The sequence below is a fragment of the Heteronotia binoei genome, chromosome 15, assembly GCF_032191835.1.
Source record: "Heteronotia binoei isolate CCM8104 ecotype False Entrance Well chromosome 15, APGP_CSIRO_Hbin_v1, whole genome shotgun sequence".
In the NCBI taxonomy this organism is placed as follows: domain Eukaryota; kingdom Metazoa; phylum Chordata; class Lepidosauria; order Squamata; family Gekkonidae; genus Heteronotia; species Heteronotia binoei.
In genome coordinates this window covers 39,818,223-39,831,575 of record NC_083237.1, presented here as the reverse complement: position 1 = coordinate 39,831,575, position 13,353 = coordinate 39,818,223, and the positions used below count along the sequence as shown (strand labels likewise).

At 41.5% G+C, this 13,353-nt stretch overlaps 2 protein-coding genes across 2 annotated transcripts; both read right to left on the bottom strand.

Moving 5' to 3' along the window:
* Nucleotides 1–212: 212 nt before the first annotated feature.
* LOC132583503 (olfactory receptor 6B9-like) lies at nucleotides 213–1,193 on the bottom strand. The gene has a single exon (XM_060255132.1). The coding sequence runs from the start codon at nucleotides 1,191–1,193 to the stop codon at nucleotides 213–215; it is 981 nt and encodes a 326-aa protein (XP_060111115.1).
* Nucleotides 1,194–6,814: 5,621 nt separating this feature from the next.
* Nucleotides 6,815–12,940, bottom strand: LOC132583502 (olfactory receptor 6B1-like). The gene is made up of 3 exons (XM_060255131.1): nucleotides 12,878–12,940; nucleotides 12,481–12,750; nucleotides 6,815–7,777 (listed from the first exon to the last, which is right to left on the bottom strand). Exons 1-3 carry the CDS (start codon nucleotides 12,938–12,940, stop codon nucleotides 6,815–6,817), a joined length of 1,296 nt encoding a protein of 431 aa, XP_060111114.1.
* Between the last annotated feature and the right edge of the window lie 413 nt (nucleotides 12,941–13,353).

Here is a 13,353-nt window from a genome sequence, read left to right as displayed (position 1 = left end):
CAAAGTTGTTGCTTAGTTTCCTTGCAAGTGAAGTTGGTTCACCAACACAATGGATAACTTTGCTTTAGAGGTTGGATCTAGTCCTGGAATTGCCAGCAAGTATGCATTCATTCACACAACAAAAGTGCATCAATAAAATACCTTGTGAATCAGAATTCCTACTATTGAGTCAAAATCAAAAGAGAGGTCTTTCTCATTCTAATCTAAAACTGCTATGACAGGATCCATGCCTCCCTGAAAAAATTACACAGTTGACTGGTAAGCTTATTTAAAGCCTCCTTTACTTCTCTGTTTCTCAAACAGTAAACAATGGGATTGACAATGGGAGTTAAAACAGTGTAACAGACAGAAAAAAATTTGTTGAGGTCTTTTAGAGTGTCATTTTTAGGAATCATGTAGACAATCACAAGGGTCCCATAGAAAACTGTAACTATGGTAAGGTGGGATGAGCAAGTGGAAAAAGCCTTTTGTCTTCCTGTGATTGAGGGTATTTGTAGAATTGTGGAGATGATAAAACTGTAAGAAATCAAGGTCAAAATAAATGGAACAAGAGCTACCAAGGAAGAGAGGCTGAAAGCCATCAGTTCCATCCAATGAGTGTTCTCACAGGCAAGCATTATCACTGGAGTGAAATCACAAAAGAAATGGTCAAGTATGTTAGGGCCACAGAATGATAACTGAGACATCAAATATGTTGTTATGGAGTTAAGCAGAAAACAGCTTATACACGAGGTCATAATAAGCTGTACACAAAGTGTATTATTCATTAAGACTGAATAATGAAGTGGTTTGCAAATTGCTAAAAAGCGATCATAAGACATGGCAGCCAGCAGATAACATTCTGAACCCACTAGAGAGCCAAAGAAATAATATTGCAAAAAGCAGTCCCAAATAGGAATGGTTCTGTCTCCTGTTAAGAAGGTTGTGATCATCCTGGGTAGAATGGTTGTGCTGTAAAAGGTTTCTAAACATGAAAGATTTCCCAGGAAGAAGTACATGGGTGTGTGAAGATGCTGATCGCATGCAATCAGAACAACTATGAGAAGGTTCCCAGCTATTGTCGCTGTATAAATTAGGAGAAAGACCAAAAATAAGAATATCTGTAACTCAGGCACATCATTGATTCCCAAGAGGATAAATTTTGTGAGATTTGTTTGGTTCCTCAGTCCTTGAGTTGCCATTACATTTATCATGTTGAAATGAGAGATACAGAAGTACAGTTATGAAGCTAGCCTTAAATGGTTTCAATGTCTCTTTAAAATATTCATGTTGGTTGAAATCTGTAAGGAACATTGGAAATAAGAGGTAAAATCAAAGAATTCTATACCGAAATTCAAAGCAAATGTTTCTGGAATGTAATCAAGGCCTCAAACAACTGCTATCTCCCAAGAGATTACAAAAGCAATTTTTGAAGATATTTCTTCTGGGAAATATTTAAATAATTTTGAGTGAAGTCAAATGAGTTTTAATAAGAGCAGGGCTTTTAAAAAGCAGCAATGCACAGGAATGCAGTTCTGGCTGGCTTGGCATCAGGGGGTGTGACCTAATATGCAAATGAGTTCTTGCTGGGCTTTTTTACAAAAAAAAACCCCAACCTGAATAAGAATAAAATAGTTTCTTGGGTGAGGAAAGGAGCCACTCATTTCTAATAGGCTGTAGGCAGCGGTGGAATTCCAGGTGGGCCCAGACTACCCGATTGTCTTAAAGGTTGCACCCAGCCTATCAAGTTATTATTATTAATATTGGATGGGGGGATCATTTGTAAGATTCTCATTTGCTTTTGTTGGGGTCTCAGCATTTACTATTTATTTACATTAGGTTAACAGGAAAAAAATACTTTAAAATAATCAGTTCATTTTTAAACTTGAATTTTTGTGTTGTCTTAAAAATGTAAATGGTTTTGCTTTGAAACAGTCATATGATGGCCACTGCTGTACAGTTAACTTCATCTTCATTGTCTTTTAGCCTGCCTCTGGAAGTCAGAAGGAAGATCCCCTTATAGCTGGCATGCACACTGTCAATGTACCTCATTGCAGGGTGTGCAATGGATTTTACACCACCAGGGGTACAGCATACTAATGGCCAGCTTTTAGCAGACATTTTGATTTGCATAGAAATATATTATCTTCCAAACAAGGGATCAATGACAGGATATTAAAAGCAAAGTAGAAACTCTTAAAATCTCATTTACCCCATAAACCCTTGATTGCAGATGTATATTATTAAGGAAAAGAGACTCGGATCTAGAGAGCAATGAATAGACTTCTGCTTATACAATTAGGTGTTCTGCCTACATCTTATGTTGCTGCCCCTTGAACCTCCTGAAAAGACACCCTTGTCAGAGGAACTTATGAATATCAGGGGAATAGGAGATTTCAGGGTTTTTTTTTAAAAAAGGGGGGGGTGTCAGAAGAAATCTCCTTGTATGAGTAGATGACTGGATCTTGACCATTATAATAAATGCACAAGACATTAGAGTCTAAAATTACTGATTGAACATACCTTTCTGGACATAGCACTAGCTTCTCAATTGCATTTACCAGAACTTGTTTAAAAAATCCAGACTCCTTCAGCTTGCATCTAGTCTTGAAGTAATTGATGTTTCAGGAGTGGAAAAAAACATCCTTACAGCATTAGGGAAAAATGCAGAATATTCAATAGGCAATGTGATTTTGGTAGATGATCAACAGAATCAACATTCCCAGTTCAAGGCTTTATATTTCCTGTACTAAGTGAATATCATGTACTGGATGTTATCAGAAATATCTAAGGGATTCATTATGTACTTGTAGTTAATTGGAAACTGTAATTGAGACAAACTGGTAAATCTGGAAGATCTTCAGTTAGGGGAAAACACAACTGAATGGCATTCATTGGATTATTAAAATGTGCTCATTTATCAAAGACATTTATGTTTTAGGACTTTGATCTGTTTTATAAATGAACAAAATTGGGTATACTGTGACACAGTTCTAGGATGCTGAATCCAGTCAGATTTTTCTTCTCTTCTCTTTTGCTAAACCTTTCCAAATCCCCCCCCCCCCTTTTACTGAGGCCCTCACCACACATAACTCTTGTCCATGAAAGTTCCACAATCACCACCACAGCCTTCCTCACTTCCTTATGGTGGAAAAGCTGTCTGGATCCTACTGTCAAGCATTAGATATTCTTTCCTTATTGTAATTGTCTGATCATAGAATTGTTACTAACCATGAATTCAGCTCAGGCACATCAAAGTAGCAAACCCCCTCCCTTCTCCTATGCCTCTTTCGCTTTTACTAACAAATGCAGGAATGTCCTCTTTGAAGATTAGACCTCCTGGGACTTGTTCCCAGGCCTAGCCAGGCCTGATCCCAGGATGTACCAACCGCAGTAGAGATAAGGAAGTTTAGAGTGTGAATTTCACACGTGAATGTAGAATTGTTTATAGAACCTTTGATGTGCCATCTTAAAGCATGTACTCTGTTGTTACAATGTATCAGTTCCAATACCTAGCTCGGCTGAGCCACATAGATTATCAATAAACCAACCTTTGTTTCAAAATTCAAGGACTGGTCATTTTGAAATTACGTGCTTGACACCTACTCAGAACATGCAAGTCAAAAGCCATTCCAATTTTGTGAATATGCAGTATATTTTATAAACAATCTTAGACATAATAATCTTATACAAATGAAGAATGCAATCTACATTGGACAATCTATTCCAAAGCAACATTAATCAAAGTACATGAACACTGTCCAGAAATCTTTACAGATATCCAGGTATATGTTAATCAAGATGTCGAGCAACATCTGACATCAATTAAATGTTATGTCTAATATTGAGGGAAAATACTAGATAAAATGGTCACTGTGTCTGCAAAATATTGTGGCCACTTTTTTTTTTATCTAAGTGAAGAAAAGGAATTCAGTAAAGCAGCTATTCAGCAATTTTTTTTTTAAAAGGAGTCAACTATACATTTAACAAGGAATAATCCACAATGGCCTCTAGCTGCTAGATTTTAGCACATGAGAACTGTACATCGGAGTGGGATCCAAACCACTTTTGCACTCAATCTCACTCAATTATCCTTCTTTCTACAGTGCCCATTCCTCATGGCTGTTGTCTTTGTAGGTCCCATGACCCCTAGCATTGCGGCTCCCATCCAGAAGCAGGCTGCACAGCCTTGCTTCTGGGGGCCGTTTTGCCTCCTCGCAAGGAGGAGGAGCGGACAGGGCAGCATCAGAGGTGGGGGTGGAGCAGGCATGCATAGAGGAGGGCTCCGCTCCCTCCTCTCAGTTTTTGCCTTGTGCTTGGCCCTCCTTACCACCCTTGATGCAGTGTGGGTGACCACTGGTTGCTCAGTTTTTGGGGACCAGGTAGGAATTTTTTCGCCACTTCGGTTTTGGCTGTAGGAAGTGGTGTTTTTTCCCTACCTCACACTGTTTGTAGAAGGGATTCTGGAATTGGCTGGGGTGTGGCTGGTTAAATAGGTCGGTCACTTTTAGGTTGACTGGGTTTTGGCCTAAACTTCCATTATGCAGCTCGGTGAGCACCTGTAGCACCCCAGTTTTGGGGTACGGGGTCTCGCTAAATCATTCCTGGACCATGCGGGACAGTTGAGTGAAGAAGCGGACTGCCTTGGGTTTGCATGGATTGATTCGCCCGTTAGCCGTGTGGCTGGGGGTTGGAACTCCAGGGCATAACCTTTACTAGGCTGCCTGGGTACGAGCCATGTATTTTGGCCAGACCTAGGGGAAGCGTGGCTCATCCGTCATGCGACAGGGGAGGAGTATTTCATCCCCAGGCCCTGCTGTGCTGCCTGCTATCTTACAGCCCTTGTGTTAATGTAATAAATAAATAAAGTGGCCCTTTAGTTAACCAAACCCTTGTGTCCGACTCTTCCTTCCATCGGGGGGGGGGGGGACACCTTTTTCACTATTTTCCTTACCTAGGGTTGCTAACTTTGAAAACAGTTCCTCTAGTTTTGTTTGTTTGTTTGTTTGTTGATACTAGTTTTACTTTTCATGCTCTGCTAGAATGCAGATCTTTTGAGATTATGAAGGATTACTGTATTGACTTTATTCAAACAAGTCTCCCCCCATGCTCTGGAAACCCTGGCTCTTTTGCTAAGTGATAAAGATCCTAAGATCACTCTAGCAATTGCAAAATTTGTCTCAGTCCTTTTAGCCCTTTCACAAGAAAGAAAGAAAGAAAGAAAGAAAGAAAGAAAGAAAGAAAGAAAGAAAGAAAGAAAGAAAGAAAGAAAGAAAGAAAGAAAGAAAGAAAGAAAGAAAGAAAAGAAAGAAAGAAAGAAAGAAAGAAAGAAAGAAAGAAAGAAAGAAAGAAAGAAAGAAAGAAAGAAAGAAAGAAAGAAAGAAAGATCTTCTGCTGCTTGAGATGTGTGAATCAATGAGCTTCTAAGGGTACAAAAGGAAAGAACACTACTTTTATTTGCAAATATTTGTAGGGGACTTTATTTCATGTTATTCCATAAAAAGTTTCAACAGATCATTTCCACTCATTAAACCTCTGTTAAAAATTCAGGACATTTTTTTCCTGCCCAGATGACATCACTAACCCTACCTCATGTTGTTAACTGGCCAGAAATGAAAGAAAACAAAACTAAGCTGTCTAGATTGTTCTTGTACCCTTCACAACTGAATGATAGAGAAATCTGCAGATGAAGGTTTTTAATGAATAATGGATGCCTGATAACTGATGCAGGTCAAATGGCTGCTTAAATTCACAGAAGAAAGGACCAGCTGAAAACTGCAACTCTAACATCAAAGGATTGGGAAGTATAACTCACACAAAGTAAATGTAGTAATTAGAAATTACAACCTACCGAGGAGCTTTGAATGTCACAAACTAGGCTATGGAATGCATATGTACTACCTTGGCAGCAATGTTTCAGGGGGCTACTCAAGCTGGTTCTTCGACTTCCGTTTAGAGCTGCTGGTAGAAGGGAGGAGGCTTACCTTCCCCCTTTTTGTACTTCATCACAAGTCCTGAGCGAATGTATGGAATTGCACACAAGTACAACTTCAATATGGGAGGGGACATAGCTCAGAGGTAGAGCAGCTGGTTGGCATACAGAAAGTCCTGGGTTCAATCCTCAACATCTCCATTTAAAAAGATCAGGTATTAGGTGATGTGTAAGATTTCTCCCTGGGACCCTGTAGATTCACTGCCAATCTGAGTAGACAATACTGACTTTGTTGAACTGATGGTCTGATTCAGTGTGAAGCAACTTTGTAGGTTCATATGTATTTTGCCCTATTAAGAATGTAAGAATTACCCTGGTGGTTCAGAGTCTATCCAATCCAGCTTTTGGTTTCCAAATGTAGTTAACAAATACCTTCCTGATGTGGAGTTTTATAGTGATACCCATGTCTGTGAGTGCAACTCTAAACATACTTCCTAGAAACACTCCCCCCCCCCCGCAATTTAGAACTGATGTGTACATATCAAATATGTTTTAATATTAAGACATTACAAACCATTTACTTTCATTCCCCCAAAAATAAGCACATCGAACAAACATATGAACATATGAAGCTGCCTTATACTGAATCAGACCCTCTGTCCATCAAAGTCAGTCTTGTCTTCTCAGACTGGCAGCGGCTCTCCAGGGTCTTAAGCTGACGTTTTTCACACCTATTTACCTGGACCCTTTTTTGGAGATGCCAGGGATTGAACCTGGGACCTTCTGCTTCCCAAGCAGATGCTCTACCACTGAGCCACCGTCCCTCCCCTACCAGTTATGACAATGTGTTTGTGACATTTTAGAAATAATGTTCCCATTAGAAGGAAAAGAAGGAAACAATGCTTATGATGAATCAACAAAATGCCGGATAGTTTTTTTCAAAGCTTGTTTAATGTCTTTATTTCGCAGACTGTATACAAAAGGATTCACCAAGGGAGTCAAGACAGTGTAAAAGACAGAGAAGATCTTGTTCAGTTCTCTGAGTGTGTTGTTTTTGGGCACTACATAAACAATTACTATAGTTCCATAAAAGAGAGTAACCACAATGAGATGTGATGAGCAGGTGGAGAATGCCTTCTTCCTCCCAACAGAGGATGGGATTCTTAAAATAGTTTCTATGATGCAGCTGTAGGAAATGAGGGTTAAAAGAAAAGGGAACAATCCAAACAGAGCTGACAGAATAAATATCAGTAGCTGGATGTTGAGGGTGTTGGTGCAAGAGAGGTGGAGTAGTGGAGAAAAATCACAGAAGAAATGGTCAATTATGTTAGGTCCGCAGAATACCAAGTGAGTCATGAAATAGGTTGTCACCGAGTTAACCATAAAGCCAATGACCCAAGAACCACTTGCTAACCACAGGCAGGACCTGACATCCATAAGGGTTGCATAATGCAATGGCTTGCATATTGCTAGATAGCGATCATACGACATGGCTGCAAGGAGATAACATTCTGCTGTAGCCAAGCCCCCAAAGAAATATACTTGCATAAAACAAGAAGTCACCCACATGGATTGGTTCCCAGTTAGGAAGCTGTCAAGCATCCGAGGCCAAATGGTGGAGATATAGCAAGTCTCCAAGCAAGACAAATTCCCAAGGAGGATATACATGGGAGTATGAAGATGTCGATCAACTGCAGCTAAGACAACAATCAGCAGGTTCCCAGCCATGGTAACAATGTAGATCACTAGAAATACAAAGAAGAGAAGGATCTGAAAATCACCAGTATCCCCAAATCCCAGGAGAATAAATTCTTTAACTACCGATTGATTTGTCTGGTAATTATCCATGGGTTGCTGTTCAAAAAACTGAAAAACACAAAAGATAAGAGGGAGAAAAAAAGTCATTCAAGAACAAGACATGATCTTACTGCTATTTAGTATGAATATGTTTATATACACACACTATTTAGCTTACATCAGGGGTTTTTTTGGTAGAAAAAGCCCAGCAGGAATTCATTTACATATTAGGCCACAGCCCCGACACCAAGCCAGTCAGAACTACACACGCACACATATATGCATAATACCTTTGGGGTTTTTTTCTGATTAAACTTAGACCTTACCCTTGCAACATTATAGATTAATTAATTTCCATGGACCATACATACTGAATAGGATCCAGCCAGGTGTTCTGCTCAATCTAACCCAAATATTCTCTTTACTAAAGCCTGTCCCACACAGCTTTTGTACATTCTACTTCTATGATCCCCAGAATCTTTTTGAGCAGGCATCAGTTGGATCTCACCCACCTGTTCTTTATACATTGTTTTCTTTTGCAAATGTAGTTGCTGAGGTTGCATGGGGACAATGAGGACATTTTACCCTTTTCTCTCCTCCATTTTTTTAAATAAGAAAAGCCACCCCCAAGTTGCTTTTAATCTCTAGTGGGTGGGGAGATATAGTAGCCTTTAAATTTTCTTCTCCTTGATTTGGATAGCCCAGAATAGCTCTAACTCATCAGATCTCAGAAGTGCTGGTTGATACCTGGAAAGAAGATCATAAATGATTTCTAGGATTGCTATGCAGAGCCAGGCAATAGCAAAACACCTCTAGATGGTTCTTGCTATGAAAATCCTATGGGGTTGCCATAAGTTGCAGTAAACTGCAACTTGATAACCTTTTTTATTTTTTCTTCAGTAACATAAAAGCACCTTGAGGAAGGCTTTTCACTTAAGAAAATGGGAGAGTGAGGGTCAAACTACTAATCTCTCAGCTTGCCATTCTCTTCTATGACAGAACAAAGCCAGGAACTGTATTTGTAAATGGATGACAGATAAGCTAAATTATTATAATGGGGAAGGCAACAGTTACTATCTTTTTTTGGGGGGGGGGGGGAATTGAAGAAGAAGAAGAAGATATTGGATTTATATCCCGCCCTCCACTCCGAAGAGTCTCAGAGCGGCTCACAATCTCCTTTACCTTCCTCCCCCACAACAAACACCCTGTGAGGTGGGTGGGGCTGGAGAGGGCTCTCACAGCAGCTGCCCTTTTAAGGACAACCTCTGCCAGAGCTATGGCTGACCCAAGGCCATGCCAGCAGGTGCAAGTGGAGGAGTGGGGAATCAAACCCGGTTCTCCCAGATAAGAGTCCGCACACTTAACCACTACACCAAACTGGCTCTCCGCCAGGAGGTGGAGAGAAAATTCATGAGCCTTGTTGGTTCAAGTCAAACAATACCTAGTCCAAAATCCTGTTACCAGCAATGGAACAGCACCTCTTACATGAGTATTTTAACTTGAACAACTCCTGAAATTTTACATCACACTTCCTTTATATAACAAGGGAAACATAAATTCAGGAATTCAGGAAATGTAGTATAGAAACAAATAAGTTGATTAATATATACTTTTCACAAATCATGTTTGCAAATATTATGTCCAAAGCTGCCAACTTAAAGCACTTTCTTGGGAGTAAGTTCCACTAAATAACAATAAGTAGACTTGCCTAGGACTGCTAGTTCAGAGCAGTGTAATGATTACATGACATTTGCACAGTTTCTCAACATTAGCAGCTACAATGATGCCATTGGTACCATGAAATGAAATATGATTTGCATTTGACTGCAGTTAGATGTAAATTATTTTAAGGCTCCAGAGTCCACAATTTTGTGTACATAAGGATACTGAAGTCCGACACTACTAAAGACCTCCTGATTAATGAAAACCTAATTTATTTCCTTTAAGTTGAAGGTGATTTATGGTAACCCCACAGGGTTTCAAGACAAGAGACTTCAAGGCAAGAGACTTGTCATTGCCTGCCTCTGAACAATGATCATAGTATTTTTTTGATCGTCTCCCATCCAAATACTAACCAGGTCCAACTCACTTAATTTTCAAGATTTGATGAGATCAGGCTAGCCTTCGCTATCCATATAGTCCCATATTTTATACAGCATTTTTCTTAACACAATTCTTGCATTGGATTGGATACAACCAGCTTTTCTCTTTTCTAAATTCTACTCATCACTACAATCCCCACCTTGTGTAGCTCTTGACCTCACCCTAGCATACATATCCTAGTTTCGTCAGTGGTCAAAATAGCCCTTTACTCCCTCTTATGCTAGAAAAGCTGGCAGGATTCCAACCATTACAGTGAATTAAGATGACTGACTCAGTATCTTCTGCAGGTACTATGCATACATATAACTAGGCTACAGCTACATCATATGACAAATTACATGACAGATACCAGCAATCATCCCTATTCCATATGGAGTTGACCACAAAGCAATTATAGTGAGACAGAGGTGAGAAATTGTTATGTTCATTGTATACATCTGTCAATGAATCATATATAGACAAATCTAAAAGTTAACATGATGACCATACCTTGAAATTTTCTCAGACTTGTACTAAAACACTTTCTGTCTGTGTTCCAAAGATCAAAACAGTTCTATGACTGCAATCAACAAGGTGAATTCTCAGTCTTTTCAACAGACTGAATGTTCATACTTACATATAATTTTGAAAGACAAAAAGCTGTTTATACAATCTAATCACTAAGGAATTAATTATGGTGTTTTATTATATGTGAAGAGAGAATTATCATCTAATGGCCAACCCAGCATTCCCAAATGATGATACCAAAATCTCCAGTGTAAACAAAAATATATAATATAAATTATAGAAATATACATTAAACAGGAAAAGGAAATATAGAAAAAGTAAATGGGTTAATATTCTTGATTGTCAAGGTATTACTTTGAGGTTTAAAATATTGGCCAGGGTGTGTGTGTGTGTGTGTATCATGGACAATTTAATTTTTTTTAAAAAATGCTATTCAATGAGAAAGGTTTTATTTTTCCCACTGAAAATCCTAAAGTCTTCACCCCTCAGACTCTGAGCAGCTGGGTTTTGCATTTGATGGACAGTTTTATATGGATCAGGCCCTGCCTATGGGATGCTCCATTTCATGTGTGGCTTTTAAGGGTTTAGTTCCTTCCTCACTATAGGATGGAATTGGTTGACATGGCCTATGACCTGGACAATTTTTTGTTTGTGGGCCCAAGGACAACATGCAGTATAAAGTAATTGGATAATTTTTTATGGGTTAGGGAGGAAACTTGGAGTTCCATTGGCCCATGAGACTGCTTTGGGTATTTAACTGGATACCTGGAGGCATCCAAACTGCCCAGGGAAAAAATGAGGATCTACAGACTTTGCCCCCACAGACGGAAGGAAGAGACAGACACAAGGGTTTGGATAACTAAGGGCCACTTTCTTTATTATTAAATTAACAACAAGGGCTATAAACATAACAGGCAGCACAGCAGGACCAGGGGATGAAATACCCCATCCCTGCAGCATGATGGGTGAGCCACCCTGCCCCTAGGTATAGCCAAAATGCATGGCTCATACCAGGCTGCCTAGCAAAGGTTATGCTCTGGAGTTCCAGTCCCCATCCACACAGCTGAAGGGCGGATCAATCCATGCAAACCCGAGGCAGTCCGCTTCATCACTCAACTAGTCCACACAGCCCAGGAATGATTTAACTAGACCCCGTGCCCCAAACTGGAGTGCTATTGGTGCTCACCAAGCTTCATAATGGAAGTTAGGCAAAAAACTCAGCCACCACGAGGCTAAGCCTCTGCTTAGGCAGCTGCACCCACTAAACGCCTAGAACTCCCCGAAGCCCAAGCTTTAAGTCATCCAAAAAGGCGTCATTTCCCTCATCGGAAAGATGGACTCCATCAGTCCTGTATAAAACTATGCAATCAGCACGGATCCCAGGATGAGGGAGAAAGTGGCCCAACCCCCCCCCCCCAGGACTTTTTAAATTTCTAAATTGGCTTTGCGGTGAGCTCTCTCAATCGCCTGTGGATCCCATGCCCCACGCCATACCTGGTGCGAGATCATGGCTGACCACACAATCAAAACCCTAGGCCAACGACTCCTAATGACTTGAATGACTTGAAAGCCTGCAGCACAAGGGCTTTACCCTTGAGCAAGCCTAGTGTCAGACAATGGAAAGCTTTGATATTGTACTGCGATATATGTGCTTGAAAGGCAATGTATAGCCCAATCTAACTCCATTTTGAGCTACTAACCCTGAAGCAGAGGCCTTGCATACCAAAGTAGAGACAGAGATGTTACTAACCCCTGCTGTGAATTCCACTTCATAGTACTAACAAAGCAACAACCCTTTGAAGATAACATGCCTCAAAGGGAGCCAGCAGGACTCTTCCGTGAGAAAGGGAACCACAAGAGATAAGGACAGGAGAAGGTGTTACATGTATCCTAGCAGTGTGAGAATGTAGAATTGTTTAGAAATTCTTTGATGTATACTGTTTAAAGCATTCCCGTTCCCGCCAACTGGTATCAGTTCCAATGCTCGCTTGTCCAGAACCTTTGAGTATCAAATAAACGTCTTAACATTGTAACAAATGGAAGTCCGTTTACTTTGAACCTCCATCGTCTGACATTTTGGAACTGATCCCAATACGGGACTATCCAAATTGGCAACTTTTTAGCTGGATGGCTGCCAAAGTTCCGGGTAATGGAGAACCTACCGAATTCATAGAGGAGCCGGAGATCCCACCAGGAGTCACAGTCGACAGACGGAAGGGGGGAGCCCCGCTGCACTTCTCAACCCTACTTGTTACCTCACGGAAGTGGAAGCCCCGCACCTCAACCGCACTCATGGACGAGGCAGCCGGGCACTTCAGGAACTTATTCACCGGGATGGGGAATGAAGGAGAGGACGTCCCGACCAGTAAGGACAGAGGCGGCAGCCGGGGGAAGACAAAGGCCGGACCCCAGAAGGGGGGGAGGATGTCCAGCTACTGAGGAATGAGATGCAGATCTGGATACAAGAGATCCGAAACGAGATCCAGGCGAACACCATGCACATTGAACACGAGGTGCAGAGACAACTGGATCAGATGCGGGAGCAGATAAGGGCCCAACCAGGCGAACTGGCGCCAAGGCCAGAGCCAACGGGTCCGCTGCCAGATCGACCCACGGAACCATCTGGGGAGCCAGCTGAGCCACCATCAGACTGGCTGGCGCCGCAGCCAGACCAACCGAGGGTTCCCCCCGGGGAACCAGCCGAGCCACTGGGCCTGGCGGGACTGCCGCCAGTCCCGGACCCGGCAATTCCACCAATGCCAGCACTTCCACCTGGTTGGCCGAGGGCTCCAGCCGGCCCACAACCCCTAATGCCCTGGGGCGGAGGCAGGGGCCAAGAGCTGCACATCACGTTCGATGGCGACCCGGAGGAAGTGGAGTACTTCACCATCCAGTGCAACAGCTTCATGACCCACTGGGGGAACACGTTCCCGAGCGAACTTAGCCGAGTGGACTACTTGGGATCAAAGCTGAAGGGAGCGGCAAGACGATGGTTCATTAGCTTGTATGAGACCCGTGGCCCCGAACTGACCACC